At 41.8% G+C, this 22,032-nt stretch overlaps 1 protein-coding gene across 2 annotated transcripts in view; it reads left to right on the top strand.

Annotated features, from left to right (window-relative positions):
* The window catches only part of rbks (ribokinase), a 33,239-nt gene that overhangs the window by 7,105 nt on the left and 4,102 nt on the right, over positions 1-22,032 (top strand). For both annotated transcript variants that reach the window (XM_070841986.1, XM_070841985.1), the window contains exons 3-8: positions 4,059-4,191; positions 5,229-5,292; positions 5,689-5,751; positions 6,859-7,023; positions 12,803-12,894; positions 18,053-18,241. In XM_070841986.1, the coding sequence (XP_070698087.1) occupies positions 4,059-4,191; positions 5,229-5,292; positions 5,689-5,751; positions 6,859-7,023; positions 12,803-12,894; positions 18,053-18,241 (706 nt within the window). The remainder of the gene's footprint in view (positions 1-4,058; positions 4,192-5,228; positions 5,293-5,688; positions 5,752-6,858; positions 7,024-12,802; positions 12,895-18,052; positions 18,242-22,032) is intronic.

Genomic DNA, 22,032 nt, shown 5'->3' with positions numbered 1-22,032 from the left:
GACCACTCACATCTCATTCACCACATTACACACTGCATATTCCAATGATCTTTGAGCATTTCTGATGATCTTTCCTTCTCGGATTGGTTAATAGGGATAATTCTGACAGGCCTAAACTAAACTATAAAGCATTTAATTTCACAAGCAAAGACTTAGACTTTTATTTTGTTGATCCCCCATAGGGGGAAATTTACATTTTTACAGCAGCAACATAGACAGGGGCAAGACAAGCAGTAATAGAAAAAAGAAATAAAGAAAACAACAGTAGAAAATAAGCAATAGTAAGTAAATATATATTGTAATGATAATGAATAAATATTTGCACTTGAGATGAGAGAAGAAAGAGAGAGAAAGATGAGAGAAAAGTCCTAAAAATGCTAATATTTTGAGAAGCAGAACTATTTTTCCTCTTTCTCATCCTGTTAATCACCCCTTGTCGCATCTCAGATTTGTCTTGTGACCAGGCGAAGGAGTCCAGACCCTTCAAGGACATTTTCAACTCAGTGTTGTGTAGTGGGACAGCATTGCTTGTAAGTGAAATACAGGTATGTCTTCTCAAGTTGAAAAAAGCCTCTCATGAGCGACTCACTTGTTATTTAAATATCTAAATAAGAACATTTAAACTTTTCTTCCTTGTTTTATATTTCATCTGCGGTAGAATTATTTTCTATACCACCTGGCTACCTTGTATGTAAATGTAAAAAAGAAAACGTGAAACATAAGCTGTGATGTTTCCATAAGCGCTGCCCAGTACAGGCAGTGAATAGGTTGATAAGTGGCTTATTATATCCACTCTTATGGGCTGTTTCTGACCACCAAGTGAATAAAAGCACGTGGCTCCAACATATGGTCTGAACACACAAAAATAAACGCCCACATCCTACTGTGACACCGTATCTCTTGCTAGCAAATCAGCTCACCTTGTCCATGTAAGGTATGCTGTCTTTGCTCAACCTGTTCTTTGTTAAGTCCCTTCACTTTGTCCTGATTTACCGGAGCTTCAGCTACAGCGACCTTCATGGATAAGGAAAATTATACAAAGATGAGAACAAAACCCCTCAGTGGTGTATGTGCTCGAAAAGCTTCTTGTCTGAGGCACAACATGAGCTGAAGTAACACTTCAATTAAATTAAAATGGATTCAATGATTAGCACAACTATGTAGTATCCATGCTTATAATTTAGTCGGTTTATTGAATGTTGATTAATACTGCACAAGCAAAAGCTTGAGCTCTCTCTGTGTATCTTATTTTGCAAATGGTAAGATGACTTTGGATGTTGTATTTGGAACTGAAAAGACAAACTCCAGTTCAAACTTTGGAAAAACAGCGTTTCAGTTTTTTTTTTCTCCAAGTCTACTTCCCGCTGTTGCTCACCAACAGCTGAGGAATGACTTTAATAGAGACGGAGCAGAGGGAAATGAGAGCCAGCCTCAAAGCAAACACTTCACGTCACTGAACACCTGCTTTGGCCTTTTGGTTCCATGGGAGAAAACGCACTGAGGTTGCACTTTTGCACATAAGTGCCTTGTTTGTTTGGTGCACTCACCGCAGACAACAATAGCCAAGTGTCTCTGTGGGCATGAAGAGGCGTGGGTGGGTTTATTTAAGAATTTGGAAATCTGTTTATCTTACCTGTCAGTTATCTGGCTTCATGTGGATGTCGGCCAAGTGTTATGCTGACAATGTTTTTGTAATCAGCAGAGGTTGTGCTAATTATTTATCGCAATTTTATTGATATCTCAATAAATGTTACGGGCACTTAAATGTTAAGATAAAATATGACACAACAAATCAGTCTCTTGGGCATTTTTAGAAACAGGAAGGCAGAGCGTTGGTTAGTGGCCCGTGTATGGAGGACACAGATAAATGCTTCTTCTTACATGATATCCTTTCAGCCTCTACACCTATCAAAAATCCTTCCTATTAAGCAGTTGTATAACATCAAGCACCTAAATAAAGAAAGAACTAAAGAAGATAAATAGAGGAACTGGAATAAACTACTAGTTAAAGTCGAACTAGATTCCAACAGGTGGGAAATCTTGAGACCAGGAGCGAGATTTAGCCAAACAACTCAAAAAGTTTGTCACTAAGAGGACAATCCTTCTAATAGAAAACGGCCCTGTGTATGTAGGAAAAACACCATAAAAAGAATAGTTGGACAGTTTAGAAAATTTGCTTAGTTGCTGTCTTGGTGAGAGTTACACGAGAAGGCTGCTATACGTATATATATATGAGTTTCAGTTTATTTAAGCATCAAGCCAGAGTTATTTTGTCTTTATTGTCTTTATGATAAGCTCAGTTAACCATTTCCTTGCTCTAGGTTCATATTTTACATGCAGACATGAGAGTGGTATCTGTGTTCTCATCCAACTCTGAAAGGTGTTGGTAATTTAGTGTGTTTTGTTACTTTTGGGCAGAGCCAGGCTGGCTGTTTTACTCTGTTTCCACTCATTGTGCTAAGCTAAGCTAGCCAGCTATTGGCAGTAGTCATATTACTGTACAGATATAATAGCGTTCCTCTTTTGTCTTTATGACAAACTAGTATTGAGTGAGAGGCAGGGTACATCATTGCTGTATTTTTCTGAAATTCAGACACGTTTATATCTGTGATTTATTACATATTGTTGTTTTTCCACTTAATGTTTTCTGCCTTAGGTGTTTGTCATACATATGGAAGTAGTTGCCATTTTAAGAGCTTTTCCCTCAACAAAACTTAATATTTACATAAATGTGTGGATTGCAGTCAGTATGCAAGCGCTACTTTTTTCACCAAGGATCTCACAGTGGCAACACTGGTGGGAAAATTTACTAAGACAGTGGTTCCAAGTAGAATAGGTAATGTGTGTGTGTGTGTGTGTGGAGGAGGTGTGTGTGCTTGTGTATTTACATGTGTTTGTCCTTTGTTCCGTTTGCTTCTCACCACATTTCAGCCTCACTGACCCTGCATCCTGTTATAGCTTTGGGCATTTTAGTGTTTTCACACGCCGGTGCAAAACAGCAGCTTTTATAACAACCTCCAGTGTTTTCCACCAGCGTCTCAGTTACTGGAAATCCTGGGATTGAGTGAACTTACTGTAATAGCACACCTGCCACAAAAAACACTCACATGTACTTAAGTATAAAAAAGAGCAACAACAAGGTGAAAAATAAGTTTATGACAACATTTTACCAGCCACAAACCCTTTGGCCCCCGGGCAGCACTGGCCCAGGGCCAGACCACAGCATCCTGACGTACTGTATGGAACGGTCTGTTGTCTCTCCCCATGTTACTCACCACCCACTCTGGCTCTGTGATTGGAGAAATTGGGGAACAGACAGCTCCTCCCGAGGGCACCCACCTGTGGCATATCACCCTTGCGGGGAGGGACTTGACCCAACCCTGATGAGTCAGGCATTACTGGTGTGGCCAGTGTCAAGTTGAGACATCTATGACTGTTGCTGATTGCATCATTTGCAAATTTGGAGACACTTGCATGGGCATATCAGACTAAATGTCTAGGTGATTTTAGAGTGATGAAGCAATTTTAAACTTCCATTTTTCTGTCCTTGTTTTATTATTGTTTCCTTAAACATCGAAAATGGGGGAAAAAAAGACTCAAGCAGAAAAAGTTTCCTATGTTCCATTCAGTGCCCCGGTGTTTGCATTTTGTTGACCTTTCTTTGAAAGACCTTCACAAGACCGAATGATACAATCCTCGGCAGACTGCACAGAAACCTCTTGTTTGTTTGTTTTGCACATTTTCCAGTGATAAATAAATAGCTTAACCTGGGATAGACTCGGCCCTGAAGGGTTATGTTCACATTTTGACATCTCCCTTCACCACTCGTTTACACTGTAGAGCCCTCACAATGCCAAGTAAAACATGTTTCAAACTTTTATGGAAAACTTTCAAACTTTTGTCTCCAGCGTGAAAAGACAAAAAGCTTATTAAAATCCAAGCAAAGCACTGAAGCACTCCTTAAAGAGGGGGATCTTATTTAGTTTAGCACCCAAATCCCGTGAGGTTCAATGTATACTCCTTAAAATTGTGCTTATTGCCTGTCATTTTTCCCTCAGCCAGGCACCAAGGCTGCCCAAAGCCGGGGAAACCATCCATGGCCACAAGTTCTTCATCGGCTTCGGAGGGAAAGGGGCCAACCAGTGCATACAGGCTGCAAGACTTGGGGCCAAAACTGCTATGGTCTGCAAGGTATGACACCTGAATTAAGTTTGCAGCCCTTCGCCTCTGCTGTGCCAAGAGTGTGTTACAGCACATCTTAGTTTGGATCCTAGCATGAGTGCGCGCATGTAAGTAAAAGAAGTTATTTTGCTTGTCCTACCTTTGGTTCATCCACGCCACTCGGTACAAATAGTTAGCCATCAGCTATCATAGTCCACCAACTAGTTAACAACTCCCAAAAACCTTATGGCATCTTTCACTCTTCAGTCATTTCATCACATCAACTCTCCATGCCTCATTTTCTCTTGATCAATACCATACCACATGCATACACCCACCCACGCTTGCGCGCCTTCAAACAAGCTTATTCCCATTCCATACAACCCCAAGTCTCCAATCAGTAAGCTCAGTGTGACCTTTCAACCTGAGCACTAAAGCACCGAAGCCCCACCTCTGTCAGAACAAAGAGGCCCGATCGATAACAACCCAGTGCGGCAGGAGCTCTCCGGGCATGGGGAGAACCCAAAAATAGACACCCGGGCTTGTCAAAAACATCCAAGACGGAAGGCCGCTCTTCAAAGAGAATGAGGCCAAGCAGCCAATACCAGCCCAACCCACTATCACAGGCAACTAGAAGTGCCCGCGTTTTGGCACGTTTTTTGGAAAGCGTGGGTTCGAAGTAGGCGCCTCAGGGCAAGGTGGGGACCCCTTCCACAACCCAAAGTAGCTACAGATGTGGACATCCCTGTGCGGATCAGGGGAAGAGGGGAAGCAGGGAAAGAAAACGAAAGCGAGGTGGGCATGAAGAGGCAGGAAGGCGGGGTTATCGTGTCTTGAAGGCTTGGCGCAGCTGGTCGTGTGTTTGCGCGTGTGTGCGTTTGTTGACATTGTGTGTTCGTTTTTGCACATTTTCGGCGGCGGCACCATGCCAGTATGCTGTCAGGGCACACGAAAATCCAACCCAACTGAGGTTTGAGTATACCACTTTTCAAAAGTTGCCGCTAACCAAGTCTGACCCCGCTTGACACTCTCTTTGTTGTTATTGTTTTGCCTTCAATCTTTTCTAGGTTGGTAAAGACTTCTTTGGAGACAATTACATCCAGAATTTCAAGGACAATGGTGTACACACAGGTAAGGTTTTTCTGCATTATATGCCAAATTGGTTGCCATTTTCATGTTGCATGGCAAAAAGTTCACTTTCAGAGCAATGCTTTTTTTGTCTTTATTTTGGTGATTCTTTTAAGCTACTCAAAGCTGTTTGGTAAACTGGAAAGTGCCTCTATTGTTATAGCCAATATTTGGCTCATTTGTTAGAAATGAAGTTGCCCAGCGTACATGTCAGAATCTGTGGCCCAAGCAAAACGCAATCCAAGGAATGAGTAGTGGTTACTATGTTGACATTTTGTTTTTCAGAGGTGTGTTTCATGAAAGTTGGTCTCAATTTTTGGATATGCTGTCAAGGAAAAAAGAAACAGATGTCATTTCATAGGAAAGGCAGATAATGAATGCTTTCACACCCTGTCTCAGACTTTGCAGGGCAGACCTCTGATGCAGCCACAGGAGCTGCCTCCATCATTGTCAACGATGCAGGTAAATGCTTTTGCTGCTAGCCTATACCACCCTGCTGAGATCCTAAAAGCTCTTTTAGAAAATTTCTTGTGCACATACAATCAAAAGTGCATGTGTAGTAACACATTTTATTCACACACACACACGCACACACTGTACGACCATGCATTAAATTCCACCATTGACTCACCACTCCTCAAGCGACTGTACAGTAATCACTGTGTACACACACAAACACACATACACAAATGCTTACGTGCACCAAACCATGCTGAGTATCTACAGGTTCCAATATGCTACAAATTTCTGCCACACTACAGTTTGGTGATGAAAAATACCCATAATGTCTTAATGCCCTCTTGGATTTGCACTTCACAAAGTTAAAGTACATCATGCCATGCAGTTAACTGTTTAAATTCAGCGTTTTGAAAGAAGATGTCCGACTGAAAACGGTAATAATAATGACTCAAAAAATTATGTGCACTTTCCATTTTTCATTAGTGTGAAAAGGTCAATTCAATCGAGTGTGTTTAGAACTTTCCTTAATTGATGAAAATGAAGTTTTCTAGAAGAAAAACAAACCAAAGAGGGACCAAGATACACATCAAAACACTGGGGTGATGAGAAATTGAGTTTAAGGTAAAGGTTTATGAAGTATTCATCATTTGTAGCTCATTTAAAATTCACTGTGATTTTAAAAATGTCTTTTTGATTTTATAAAGGCTTTAGTTTACCAAAGAGTGCCAATAAGTGCTATTTTGTAGATGCCAGAATTTAAAAGAAGAGTCTACATACCGCTTGCTAGCTTGCACGTGGCTGAGGTTATGCTAGTGGATGGAACACACACATTAATTTGTATTTCTTTTGCTGTTTTCTCAAAATTCAGTCAAAATGTATGAACATTTTGATAGAAACTTCGCAACTGAAGTCTTTTTGACATTGACACCAAATGGCAGTTGGAGTAAATTACCCTTGTGTAAAAATAAAATGCACAGTAAGTCACCACAGTTTCTCACATCAAATATCCCCACTATAGGATTTATGGACTAGACAGTTCCCATGGATTCTCAATGTCATCATCCAGTGGCTGCTGTATCTTTACCAGTCTCCTTTGGTGTCCACGAGCAGGTGAGAATGCCATTGTGATCGTGGCCGGGGCCAACATGCTGCTGGGCAGTGAAGAGCTGCAGAAAGCTCTTCCAGCCATCAGTCTTGCAAAAGTGCTGGTATGCCAGCTGGAGATCAGCCCACAGACGTCCTTGCAGGCACTACACATGGCTCAGGAGAGCAAAGGTCAGTGGGTGTCATGTGATGCCGTGTCCACTGTACATGTGCACAATCTTCTGAATTCAAGGAGAAAAATTATGTATTTTCAAAAGGTATTGAAAAAAAAAAGTTTAAGAAAGTATTCTAACTCTCTTATATAACAGAAATTAGAAATGAAGAACGTTTGCAAATGTAACTGCAAACGTTCTTAATTTCAAGACCTAAATAAAGGTCTTGAATCTTGAATTCTATTAACTAACATTATGGTTACTTTGGTCTTTCAAGGCTCAATCAATCCTTTGCTTGACCACGGAAGTAACACATATATACAGGAGAGTTAAACTTAATTTTGGTTTATTTTCAACTGATCATGACTGCCTCATCTTCACCTCTTCAGATCTTTATCCATATGGGCCACATCCCACCTTTAAGTGGTTCACCAAACAAAGTCTTTCTTTTGACTGTGGTCACTGTGGATTCATGGCGTTTGAATGGATTCTAGTCATGACAGCTGCACTGTAATCCACTTGTCCGCTGGTCACCTGTGTGCTCAGTATTCTTGCCAAAATATGACTATATTTATATATATATATATATATATAAAGCCAGGCGAGTTGCTCTGTTCAGCGAGCGTGACACTGCACATTATACAAGTTTATTGTCGCACATACACTGAAGACCTCAGCAGGAGACATGTTCCTTATTTCCTGCTTATGGTCCCATTGCACTCTCTCTACATCAGTTGCCTAAAGGTGTCAAGATGCTTTTTTGCTGACAATCTGTGTGTTGTGTGAATGTGAAGCTTTAACACATCTCCAGATCAATGATCTTGTCTGTCTGATAATACTATTTTCTGGGATAGAAAATGTAGTAGAAGATGAGAAGATCTGTCTAAATCATTTCTTTTACACGTTTACACTTTCCTACACTCTTTAGAGAGAGGCTTCCCACTGGCTCGTATCACTTTATCAAGTACAGCGTGAGAAGGAGACAAATGTAATATTGTTTGTTGTGTCCCTGCTGCTCACTTTCTACGTCAACCACCATGTCTTAACACACATAATGAAAAGCCAAAAGAATCCATGCAGTCCTGCATGAACAAAACCTATTTTAGTCTGCCACCCCCCTCTGCCCCTTCCTCCCATCACCTTTTTGGAGATATCCAGGTTATTGAGCTCATCGTCTTTAACAGCATCCTATTATTAGCAGGCCTGCGCGTCATTCGAGACGTCTGGGGAGCCTCTCGCCCCTGTCATCAGGGCCTGTCGTCGGTAATCGCTCGCCGCAGGCTGCCAGAACGAAAGAGTCGCGGCCACAACCGTGTTGCAGATGGGATACCCAGATGGCCTCGCCGAGCGCCACCCTCTTTCCCCGAGTCCCCCCCCTCCCCTCCTCACCGTGTCGACCGTACCACGGGATTAGGCTCGGCATGTGGTGCTAGGAGAGAGGCAAAGCGAGCGAAGATGCTTGGCAAAGATGCCACCTCGACGCTGCCACACCAGAGCATTGCGTAAATGGAGCTCTCTGGAGAGAATGGGTGTTAATGGGTTTGTCGGTGAGGATTTAATGACGCGGGGGTGAAGCGGCGCTCAAATTACGCAAATGTCACCATCGAGCCACACGTCCTGTGGATGCCAGCTCTCAGAGACACTTGTCAAGATAACCTATCAAGAAGAGTTAATTCTTCTTACCATGTAATCATTAAAGAGGAAAACATGTATATACATAATTCATTGCCATCTACCATTTAATACTGAGAAGTTAATAGAGTTAAATTAATTCTAAGAACTGAGGAAATGGTAGGCAGTTGTGTAGTTTCACTCTTTTTTTTTATTTTTGGTCTTCACCCATCCCCTTCTGTCTGAGTAAGAAGCTGCCTTTATATTTCTCATCAGATGCAATTAGAGCCTCTTAAAGTCCTTTTACATACTCACTGATGACTCATTTCTTTTGTGTGTGTGTGTGTGCATGCGTACGTGCATGCATGTAAGAGTGTGTGAGCCTGTCTGTTTTCCCTCTGCCCTTGTTTTCCATGCACCTTTCCTTCCAAATCGACTGCAGCAAGAAACTGCTGTACTTTCATACTTTTTCTGAACTGTGCTGGCTGCTCTTCCAACACATATGCGACCAGACTTTGAACCTCTGTGCAAGAAAAAAAAAAAAAAGAAAAAGAAAATAAAAAAAAAAAGCCCATAGTCATGACACACACGCACACACTCTCTCCTGCCAGACGTGACTCAGTATGCACACATCCCAGTATTACCACATCTGTCCCAGCAGCTGTGTGTGTGTGTGTATTTGTGCGTGCTGGAGTGTGTTTGTGAGGTTTCACTTAACACCTGGAGAGCAAAACAAAGCAACCTGAGACCGACATACCGGCTAATGTGACGTTCACAGTAGCAGCTCCTTGCATCAGAGGCAGATTCCTTCATGCATGGGTGTATTAGGGGTTTCACACAAGCTGCTCTTGTGTGCATATTGATGCGCTTTCGTCCTCAGCAGCGTTATTGCATGTATACTTTATGAGAACCGGGTCTATGCATTTGACATTATCCCTGGAGTGACGCACTAGATGCAAACACTGTGGTCACACCACAGATGGCAGATAAGGGAGCAGATAGTGGCAGACAGCATTGTACTTCCTACCAGTTCCGTCCTTGCCTACAAATAATAATAATATGATTATAGACAATAGTCTGAGCACAGCATGAGTAAGCCTTTTACATGATTCAGTGATACTTTCTCTATTTGTCCTGTTTACATGGAGTACAGTATGTGCTTAGTGCTTCACTAACTAACTAATGGATGCCTGTTAAAGCTACTGAAGTACTCCGCATATGTTAAGATAATTACTCCATGATTAATAGCATAATCAAGCTTACATATTTAGTACTGGCTTAACACGTGTACCATTGTTGTGCTTCATTTGCAACACATGTTCCATATGCATCTGAGTTTCTCAAGAACATTGGAAAAATGTGACGAGCGAGAGGAGGACAAACTGCAGATTGCTCCTCTGAGTGGTTGTGAAGCCGAGTGGGATGGCCGCGCTTTAATCATAGTGTAAATAAACAGGTTTTATATGGATGTAATGATCGAGATGCAAGATTGTTTATTGTCAGTCGACAATACAGCTGTGCAAAGGAGACCAACGTGCTGACAGAAAAGAGACGTTCTTTGTCTACTGGAGTAAATTAAAAGGGATCTAAATTGAACTAAATTGAAACTTGCTGAAATACAAGTTTCAAATACATTTCCACTAAATACAGCTGAGCAAATCACCTATCCCTCTCCTCTCATGTGAACCTCGTGGAGAACAGCAGCTCTGTCCCTACGGATGAGACAGTGAGCAGTCATATTAAACTCTACTAAAGGATAATCACTTGGCCCCATCTCTTTAAACTGTCTGTCCCTCGGGGCAAATTTGCTTAAGAAAAATGTTGGTGTCAGGTGCAGTAAGTCCAGCAAGGCACAGCGTGCCAAATGTGAAATAAAGAGCACATTTATACACTCTGCTTTTGCTCTGATATTTAAACGATTACGCTCAAATAAGAAAAAAATTGGATAAAAGGAACCATTGTGTCTGATGCACATCACTTTTCTGTGACCAGTTCTTTCATCTTGAAGAGCCCTCCAACGAATAAGGATAGTGTTATTCACACACTGTTTATTTTGACTCAATCCCACATACACTTTCCTTCTACTGGAAATACTCATTTGAATCGGCAGCTGAAAATAGCCCCTAACAATTGCAGTTTGCTAACAGCTACAGAGCTCAGGTGAGGAAATTACAATTTCAAAAAATTCAACTATATTTTAGAGGTTGACAAAACAACCTCAAGGTCCTTTCAGTATCTGTTTTGGAGTGTATCGCACAATCCTCATCAGAAAAATTTGTCTTTTCGTCCACCATGAAACTGTAAATGTTGAAACTTTTTCCTCTCTAGGACTTCTCATGTGTCCTAATAAAGTTATACATTCCTTATGTATTGAAAATAAAGATTTACTTCCTCAGTCGGAATAAGTGGGTCTGGAGCTGAGTGGCACAGACAGAGTGGGGAAGTTAGAGAGTACTGATAGATGGACTAACGTGCTGTTTGTTTTGGTCTTTTCATGGCTTTTGGTGACAGGAAGACAAACGCTAGAATAACACCAGCCTTATTCGTCAAGGATTCCTGGACTCACAGCATGTCAAACTGACTGAGCACTTGGCCTCTGTGCTCATTTGGTGTTTGGAGCACTAATAGCAAGTATGCTTTTGAATTAATATTTTTATACCAAGGTGTTGGTAAAAAAAAAAAAAACCAAAACATAAAAACCCTAAGCAGCTCACACAGGTGTGAGTGTCGGATCTCAGGGGTAGTGAAACCTTTACGCTGGCATGAAAAGCATCATTGTGTACTCAGTGAGCAATACGGGAACATGTGTCTCACTTTGTTGTTCATTACGTTTCATCATCCTTTAAGTGGCAAGGACAGCAAAAAAAACATGTTGGTGAGGATTAAATACAGAGGGCTGGAAACAGATTAGGGGGAAAGATGTAGATCCTTCCGCCTATGCAAAACTGGGACATCACTTTCCATCGATCTCACACTTGTCTTGGAAACCAAAGCGATAGAAACTGAGGTGCAATTCAGTCGACAGACAGAAGAGAGAGTCGGAAAGAGGCCGGTGTCACTTTTTTTTGTGACATGGCTGTAGCTCATGTGGATATACATGCAGTACCGTGCGAGTGTGTGTGTGGTGAAAGAGAGAGAGAGAGAGAGAGAGAGAGAGAGAGAGACGTGATTTCCACTTTTACTCGCGAGCAGCCCAGCATCCACCTCAAAGCGCCAGGTGGCCAAAGCCCTGCACAAACCCACGCAGCTGCTCTCTTATGTGCCCACGCAAACACACACACACACACACACATTTTTGCGCAACAGACTTTGATGTCACTCGCGCTGAACATATATTTCCCTTACACACACACACACACACACACACACACTCGCGCGCACACTCGCATGAGGCTTTATTTTGTACACAGAGATATCAGAATTAATCGCTTCGTCAAGCTGGGCTTATCCTCACACATACACAGAAATCATGGTATTAGATGCATTAATGCTCTCCGCTCATGAATATGCATGAGACAGTGATGTGCAACACGTACAGAGGATTACTTCTGACAAACACTCTTGCTCTCTCTGGCTCTCTCCCTCTCTTGCGCTCCTCAGCACACATAGAAAGGGTCACAACTCATCTCACCCACACACTGACACACATATATAGGGTTATATCCCTCATGTTGAATCCTTTCCACACACACAGTCCTGGAACTGCAGGGGCTACAGCGTACGGCAAACAGCTACAGGATGAGGCTGTTTTCACCAACGTTTTTTTTTTTTTCTCTCTCCTGTGTTCTTTTCTGGGGAATGCTAATTTAATCGTTTAAAAGGTGTCTTTTTATAGAAGCTTATCCACTTGAGCTTTGCCTGTAAGAGCAGTCCCCAATGGTAGCCCACTAGCCTTTGTTCCCATTGAAAGTTTAATTAAGGTAATGCCAGACCTTGACAGAAAAGCTTAGCAAATGGAAAAGGAACATTACACAATTATAAAACGTGTCACTTGAGGTACATTGTCAAAATTGTGTCCTTTTGAAGGCGAGTTGACAGCTACAACTGGGTATTGTTGAGAACAGCTGTAGTTTTGTGACCCTTGTTAATGATTGCATGTTATCCAGAGTGACCTGCAGATTATTTTTGCCACTGTGATTAAAAAAAAATGTTTTAAAAATGGATTACCACTTGGTTTCTTGTTGCAGTAAAGACCATATTCAACCCAGCACCGGCCATTCCTGACTTGGATACAGGTTTCTACAGAGCCTCGGATGTGTTTTGCTGTAATGAGTCTGAGGTGATTAATCACATACACACACACACACACACACACACACATAGCTCAGCTCACAGTATTTATCACAGCAGCATTTATGCTTCCTCACACAATAACTCTGCCTTTCTCACACAAGTGTGAGAAATACACTCACACTAACAAGGGAGCAACAAGGAAAGTCAAACCAGACCTACACAGCAGAATTGTGGGTACTGAGCTGACCAGCTTTCCTCTCTCACACCTCGGTTTACAGTGATTTTGGTATCAGATTTACCATAGAAGTTATTCAAAATGATTGTTCTTTTTTTTTTTTTAAATGGGTTCTCAGTTTCAGACAAAGGTAGACAAAAGCAGGCTTCACACTTTTTTCCACTTGACCACTGATTTTGCTTTCTAAAGTGACAACTGTCGCTAGTAGACTTTGTCAGCTGCTTAAACGTTAGCTCCATTATTTTTTTGAAAATGCCGTCTCCAGCTGATGTTTTTATGTTTCCAGCTGGCTCATTTTAAAAAACGATCTCTGTGAAATATGCGCATGATGGCCACATACATTGTGTCGGGCTAAAAGACTGAGGCTGAAGGTGAATGTGCCCGGCAAAAAGTCAGCAGTTGATAAAGAAATAAATAAATGGGCTGCGGACGTGCTGGCGGAGAGGACGTGCACGTAACCCGTTGCCTCACAAATGTAATGTAATGTAGTGAGCTAATTATGTGCTCCACCCGAAAATCTAAGTGAGTCACTTAAGTCATGTTCGCTAGAAACAACACAAGCTGCAGTTTAAATGGGTCAAATCAAGTTCTCAGTAATGCTGGACGTGCTGTGAAGAGTCAGGTACAAGGAAAAATATTTCTTATCATCTCATCGCTGTGAAAGGAAAAGATCAAAGATTTGAGATGGCATGAGCACCCACATATACAGACACGTCCTGGGTCATGACATCAATAACCCCACTGTAGCCTTTAGCCATGCATGCAAACCTGCTGGTATGAGGAGGGAAATAAGGATCTCTCCACCCTTTTACGGTAAAAATTAGTGTCACGGCACCTCTTGTCTTGACTGTTAGGTGATGACAGATGAGCGACGGGGTGGGGGGGCACGTATAGATGGGAATTGTTGTAAAAACAACAAGGCAGATGTGCACTTTGGCTGAGTCAGCCGCCCCCTCGGGGATAAAGTGGATGTGAGGTTGCCTCTGAGCCTCTATTTGATGTGGTGATACAGGGCAGAGGGAAGCTGCAGCCAGGTGTGGGGACATAAAAGGGAGAGTTGATGAAAATGCAACATGTTTTTTTAAAAAAAAAAAAAGGTCATGGAGGTACTGTAATGTTATATATTATGCAGTATGTAGGGGTGGAAAGGACTCCCACCCAGGGACAGGTTAAAGGTAACATACGGTATTTTAAGTAAAATATATTCAAAGTAAAAGGCACTGAGTCAACAGGAATTTTTAGATTGAATGCAAAGCAAAGAGGAAAAAAAAAAAGAAAAAGAGGACATTACATAACAATACATTTTTTGAATGTTAAAGGATAACTGTGGGCATTGGTTTTTACATATTTTGGGTTTGAAATGACGAATAGGTGCACAAAATTTTGGAACTGGTCCCGTCCTTAGACACAAATGCAGCTGCTTGTTTTAGCCACAGACAGGAACCAGATTGTACCAAAGTGTCTGATCGTCATTATGGAGAGGATCTCAGCAGAGAAAGACCTGCAAGTTTCTTTTTGTTTAACCAAAGACAGCCGTTTCATCGCTCTCTTCAAAGCCACCAGACTATTGACAGAATTTTATCTCACAGACCAGGAGTCACTGGTTTACTGCTGCCTCTGTTGGTTCATTTGTAACTTTCCTACTCAAACACACTTTCTGAAATAATGTGATGCTAACAATGCTAAGACCAACAAAATATATAAGCAGTTAGTGTATGTATAGAAAATATAACAATGTTGAAGACTGTGGTACAGGTATACTTATTACCTGTAATATAAATTCTACAGTGTAAAGTAAAGTTACTCATCTGCAGAACAAGAGTTAGGCATCCTGTCGGTAAGAACAGATGCTTTATGTGATAAAATTAGAAAAACAAAACTTGAGTGCCATATCTAGCAACTGTATAAAGAAACAGTGAAAAACTCCCCGTCAAAATTATAAATATACAAAATTACTGTAATGACACCTCTTGGGATATGCCTAAACATATACATTCTTTCAAATACGCCCACCATGTCAACAGCTTTATACAGCATATGCTTAAAAAATAGGTGCTTGCTGTGCGTGTTTGTGTGTGTGTGTGTGTTTGTGCGTGCGTGCGTGTGTGTTATAAGCACACACACACACACACAGCGAGAGAGGCATAATTCAACTTTCTCATATTGTTGTACACAGAGGGAGGTAAATTGATTCCCTGCCCTGGTGTGAAGCTGATGACTAACAAAACGGCTCTTTTTCTCTCTTGGCATCCGACAACACCGGGGTGGCTGCGGGCTCTAAAAGCACCGATACACTCTGCGGTTTATTTTTGAACTGTCCAAGGTCGTTGTTCACTTTGACAGATCACAAAAGCAAGAGGGATCGGATCCTCAGACCCCTATTCAACGCTAGTGTGAGCCTTGCCTTGACCCTCCCATGTGGGGTTTTAGCTGGCACACACTCTGTACAGGTGTGTGTGTGTGTGTGTGTGTGTGTGGTCTCACTGTACCGTGCTCAGGCTGAGGGGTAGAGGGGGCGAACGGGGCGGCTTAAGGATGACAAAGTGCAGGCCCTCTTTGATCCTCGGCCCACATACTACGCTGAAGTGCTCTATAGTGAGGTGAATTATCTTTGATGTCCACCTGAGGACCTCGAATGCCAAAATGGGTCTACATTTCCATCATCCACAGGCCTGAGAGCCATCTCACCCACTCCCACAAGCATGAAAGCTTCACAAGGAAACAAGACATTTGTTGTGATGCTGTTTAATGCTTGTATGTTTTCCACACTGCTGGTATTTTTGCGAGCCGGGTGAGTTTAGACCTGCGATTGCAGATTAAAGGGAAAGTCCACCCTAAAATGGATTCCACATTTTGTTTTAGTTCATGAGGAACACTCGTCAAATCATTTCAATTTCTGTTTGTTGAACTAAGGATTTTTTTTTAGCACTTTTATTTTTCTAGAATTGGTTTTGGGAACAAAGTGAGATCCTTTGAAAGGTATAAAACATCATTTTTTCCTCTTAGGTAAAATATGATAAAAGTTCCAAAACATAACATTGTAACATTGGTTATGAGTAATTTATTATTATATATATTGAGTAAGAAATTTCTCATTTACACTGAAGTGTAATCTTGTTTTTGTATTAGTGTAATACACCGATAAAGTATGTATGCGGTTGACTAAACAGAGAAGATGAGTGAGTAATGTAATGAGACAATGTGTAAACTATGTCCACACAAGTTTATAGTAAAGCAGACAAAAGGAAAAGAACAAAACAGACAAATGATAAAAAAAACAAACACAAAATACATCACCGGGAGTAAAAATAGACGGTCTATCGTATATTGCGTGTGTGTGTAGTCATGTTGATCAGACTGTATGTGGAGGTGTGTAAGGGCTCAGAGGAGAGAGATGGTCAAATGGTCCAATAGGAAAAATAATAAATGACGATTTTACTATTTCTCAATTTTCACCGTACAGAATCATAAAGTCTCAAGCATAAATAAAATATTTGAATTTTTATTTCGCCAAACCTTAGATATTTTTCTCAATAAGTTTACTGTAACCATCTAAAATGAAAAACATAGAACATTAAACCATAGTTTACACAACACTAACAGACACCACGTCCTAACATTTTGGCAGAAATTAAAAGGAAAGAAACAGCAAATATTTTTCCACTATTTAAAATACAAGAAAAATAAAAGTAATTAGCAATTATTTTGCAATGTTGAAATGCTGCTCAGCTGGGAATATAAAGAGGAATGAACTCACACTGAATCGTATGCAGAAGCTCGTGCTACTACGGGTGTCAGTATTTTGAAGAATCTGCAGTCACTTAGTTCTTTGCACTACACACGTAAGGACAGCATTTTGTTTTTTAAGAGAAGAATTTAGCAAGTCAGGTTAGCACACTGAAACCTGAAGCTTGTTATTTGGAGCCAAAGCATTTCTTTGAAGGCTGAGGGCGGAGTGGATTACAGGTTACGCAGGTCTGAGCAAGTCAGTCAATAAAACTTGGCATGAATAGTAAAAATATTTAAAATACATTTTTTGAAAATAAATTTCGATATAGTATGTGATAGTATTTACAAGGATTATTGTCCCATGAATTGCATGTTACATACATTTCTCTCTAAAGCCTCAGTCAAGCTTGCAATTAAACTCGCCATAACATCATTTTTTGTGTTTAACTGCCGTTAAACACCGGACAGTAATGTTGTGGCTCATCTCTATTAAGAGTGCCACTTCCTCTGGCTCTGAGTTTCCTTGAAGTTCCTCAGACATCAGCTGTAGTGTCCTGCTTTGTCACTGTTTAGTCATGTTGAAGCCAGATGAAGCAGCGTAGTCAGAGGATCTACTCTTTGAAAATGTTTGGCCCGCAGACTGCTGACGGATCCACCAAATCCTTAACAGACTGAGTGTGTTTTATGAGTCTGTCTGACCACGGTCAGTGTGTAATTAAGAGCTGACTCATTCCTGAACTGTTAATACTAAACAGTAAACTACAGCAAGCAAGCAAAAGACTACAATACTAATTAGGGATCCTTGGACACAGTAAATGCTTGTGATGTGCTTCACTGTGTTCTTTAGAGAGATAAAAGAAATTGTTCAGTTTATATATTTAAAAAAAACTCAAGGTATTGCTTTGATATCTTGAATGCTGCATGCAGTCCTTGGTATTGGCTTTTTGCCATGGGGAATTTCCATAATGCAGTTCCTTGTTTATCCTCCCAGTATCCCACACTCTTGCTGGTTTTGCCCTATCTTTAATTTTAATTCCTAACCTCTGATTAACTTGACTGCATGACCAAAAAAAGAAAAAATTGGTTTAGAAGAAAAAAGAAATAGAGTCCCATGGACATCCTCTGCTAAATGAATGTGAGTTATATTCCAGATAGATTTGTTTATGTATGATTATACAGTATTGTAGACCCCGTCTGCAGTGTCTCACCTCTGCTCCTCTGGCATTGTGTCTCCATACAGGCTGAGCTGCTGACTGGTTTCTCAGTGGCTAATGTGGAGGAAGCACACCGCGCCAGTCAGGAGCTGCTGAAGAGAGGCTGCGGGTCAGTCATCATCACTTTGGGACCCCAAGGCTGTGTGGTGCTCCAGGCACAGGAGTCTACCTCAAAGCATGTCCCAACTTCTGCGATCACAGCAGTGGACACTACGGTAAGCATGACACATATTCTGTATATGTATTATCTGGTGCTTGTTGTTCAACGTTTTCTCGTTTTAGTCTAGAAAATGTCACAATGTCCCAGCGCCCCAAACATATTCAATCTCCCTGGAAATTAGCAGTTTGTTCCATTTCAGAAGCTTGAGACTGTTGAGACTTGAGAATGTTTAGCATATTTAGCCAAGTTAGCACCATTGGCTCTAGAAATGGCCACTTTGGTCCAGACTGCAATATCTCAACAATTATTAGATGGATTGCTATTATATTATGTACAGACATTCTTGGTTCCAAGAGGACAAATCCTAACTGAGTTTGATTTTTGCAAAATGTCTTCACCTCACCTCAGGATGAATTGTTATTGCTTTAGTGATCCATTAACTTTTCATCTCAGGCCAGCACCAAGGCAAATCTGAAATTTGTCCAGTGCTTATAGAGCTGAAACCACGAGTCCATGGACAGAAAATCAGTCTATTTTGATAATCTATCAATCTTTAGAAATAATTCTTTCAAGCACAAACACCACATGATCCCTTGTTTCAGCTTCTTATGAGGATTTTTTGTTTTTCTTGTGAGTCAATAATTTGGGGGGTTTTCAAGCTGTTTTGTGTTAACATGGGCCTTAGTAACAAACTGTAGTCTATAAAATGACATCACAATCTCCCTGGTTATACTTTTGGGCATTGCTTATTTGTTTGTTCCCACCAAAGCAAAATGTTTTGCGTGTGTATCCATGCCAGCGACTCTGGGAATTGCAGAGTCGGTCAGTCGGGGTCATCCTTTGGTCTTTTACTTTTTCAATCAACAGTCCAGTCTGGCTTTAACTATTCAACTTCTTCTATAATGATGTAAAAGAGAGAAAAACAGCAAGTTCTTTTTTCCACTTTTTAACAATAATTATGCGTATTTTCAAATTCCCCACACATATTTTTCACTTCAGTAATGTTATGACTGAGAAGAAGGTGTTGGCACATACCATGTTAGTAAAACGGAAAAACGCTTTGAATGGAAAATTATGTCAACCGGCCCACCCCTCACTGTAATAGAGACACTGGAGGGAATTTCTAAAAAAGAATCTTCTCTACAGCAGTAACAGAGGAACAGGTTATTTTTCACAGAAAATCCTCAGATTCCACATCACTGTTCCACAACAAAGCACTGTCACACATAACTTTTCATCTGTGTTGGAGCTCCGGCGGAGCTACAGATCTGTCTGTTGCTCAAGTGGAACGGTTTAAGATCTTCGGGGATGTGGTGACCACCGGCTGTTTCCCCTCCCTGATTCTAATCTTTTAAAGAGGCCAACGTCGCTTGACTCATTTCACACCGGCCTCTCTGGCTTGTTTTCGTCACAGGAGCCTCGGCTAGATGTTTGCGTTTCCTGCCTCTGAGGGTTTTGTGGGGCTTGTACCGACCAAATACGTCATCGCACAGAGGTGTTAATCACCTCTTTGTGCTTACTAGGTTTGATTAAAGCCTTTTAATTGTTTGTGAAATGGATTCTTTTACTGAACAGTTCCCCCCGGGGACTTGTATACCGTGCTATGTTTCCCCAACGCTGATCATCATGCAGCGTGAAAAAAAAAATAACCTGGAGTAAAAGAATTACAAGCACAAAGTCTGAGTTTTACACGAAACCCACATCAAATATAGTGAAAGTAAAGCAAAAAGGAAAGGCAATAAAAAGTAAGTGTGTGTGTGTAGCAGAGAGACGGGGGTGTTGTGGTGTGTCTTCATACACACTCCAAATAAAAGGAACAGCAGCGTCTCCTCGTCAGCACGGGTCGCTTTGGTATTTCAAGAACAAAGGTCTCGCTTTCTCGAACAGTGCGTGACCTCCTCCGTGCCCCCATGTTTTGAAGCAGACGTAAATTACTTCCCTTATTCACCGTCCCTTATGTCCCCGCTTCCCAATAGCCCCCGGGAGAGCTCACCCACCACCCCCATCCTCTCCCATGACTCACCTCTTGGGCCTGCATCAGTCAGCAGAAAGCTGTGGTCGGGCCTGCTGCCCCCCCCCATGCTCCCCTACACACGCTCTCACCCCACCCCTCCTGTGCTTTGATGGGCCCATAAATTCTGGAGTGTTTAACTCTTTTGGACATCATAATCCCTCTTCCAGTAAGGCCCTTTCTTTTTTTTACTGGAGAGAGGGAGAAAAAAAAAACAACAGGTTGTTATCAAGATCATCACTCACTTCTCTGAGTCCATTCTGGTGAAATGGGCCTCTTTAGTTATGATTACCTTGTGTGTTATTACCACTTTGATTGTGTGTTTTTTTTTTTGTCTCTACCGATAGTAACAAAAATGCTTTTGAAAGAACAGCTGTAAGCTTGTCGGCACCAGGATATTGATGTGACTCTCCAGTTTTACTAGTGTCGGACTGTGAATAGAGGCCGTACTCTAGCCTGCGATTCTTCCATATCAACACAGTGAGTCACTTGCGGTTTCTCACTATTTTGTCTAGGCTACTGTTCAGCTGAGTGCTGCTGATGGCACGGCCGGCTACTTATCAGAAATAACACAAATCCACCTTTTACCGTCGTCATTTGGGATTCATTTTGTTTCGACTGGTCCCCAACAGTATAATTCTCTTTAACTGATGTAGCTTGATCAATGATATGCCGAGCGTGGCTGACTGCAACGGTTTCATCATCTGCTCCTGCAACTGTCTGAATAACACATTTTACACGGCATGAGCAACTATGGGCTGAGTCAAGGTCGGGAATCTGTATGACAAAGCAATTCCACTCATCTTCTGTGGGTCTCCCCCATTCCTCCCCCTTTTATCCATTTGCCTCCCTTTCGTCTTAAATTGAGTGCAGGCTTTCCTCGCTGAGATCAGAGCCTTGGCTGTTTGGTGCTGACAGTTAGAGGACGCTGTAGCGCACGCGCACACAAACAGACACACACACACACACACAGACATCCAGTGCCTTTCAGCCCCAGCAGGACTTGGGTGGCCTTGGTTTCCATTGCTCCGGGAGGTCCACTGTGTTGGGCGAAAGGTAGACAGTGCCGTCTAAACCAGACATTACAGCTGTACGGTGGGTCTGGACAGTCAAATTATTCCCAGTCTTCTCCAATGACTGGAGACACATGAGGACTAATTGCACAAATCCTTCCTGGAAGCCAAAGGTAAGGGAATACCTCCTGAGCATTGCATTCCTCAACCCTGCAAACCGTGGGTCAGCATGACACAATGAGAAAACTGCCACATCACCGTGTTTTAATGGACCGCACATGCTGCAGCAGCTGCTGTTCAGCAACCCAGATGTAAGGCCAGTCCTCTGCCAGTGCAGTCATGTCGATCAGTGTTACACACAAAGGGGTGAAAGAGGACTAAGACAAAAGCACTGCGGATGGATCAAAGATGTGAGAGCCCTAATTGGCCCAATTAAATGTGTTTTTGATCTCCAAATCTTCCTCCCTCGTCACTTCAGACGGCTGTTTCTAAGTCTCACTGGAAGCTTCCGGACGTGGAAGCCACCGTGAGTCATCGCTGCCCCTCAGTTGGTCTTTGCTCTCCCCAGGGTGCTTTTCATTGACAAAGGCTGTAGGCTTCAGGAGTTAACACACATAGCTCCATCTGTCATATCAGGATGGGAGTCAGGATCGCAGGAGGCCTCTCTGTGACGAATACAGTCACAGGTTCTGGAGGCTAGAGAGGTTCAGCGGCGCAGCAGACTCTGGAGTGTGAAAGATATGCAGCATGGAGACCTTCCTGAGATCTGCATTTTCCATAGGTTCTGGGGGTTTTACTGTTTTTTTTTTTTTTTGTCTTTCT

This window comes from Pempheris klunzingeri, chromosome 13, assembly GCF_042242105.1.
Source record: "Pempheris klunzingeri isolate RE-2024b chromosome 13, fPemKlu1.hap1, whole genome shotgun sequence".
In the NCBI taxonomy this organism is placed as follows: Eukaryota; Metazoa; Chordata; class Actinopteri; order Acropomatiformes; family Pempheridae; genus Pempheris; species Pempheris klunzingeri.
This window is presented reverse-complemented; position numbering and strand designations above follow the sequence as displayed.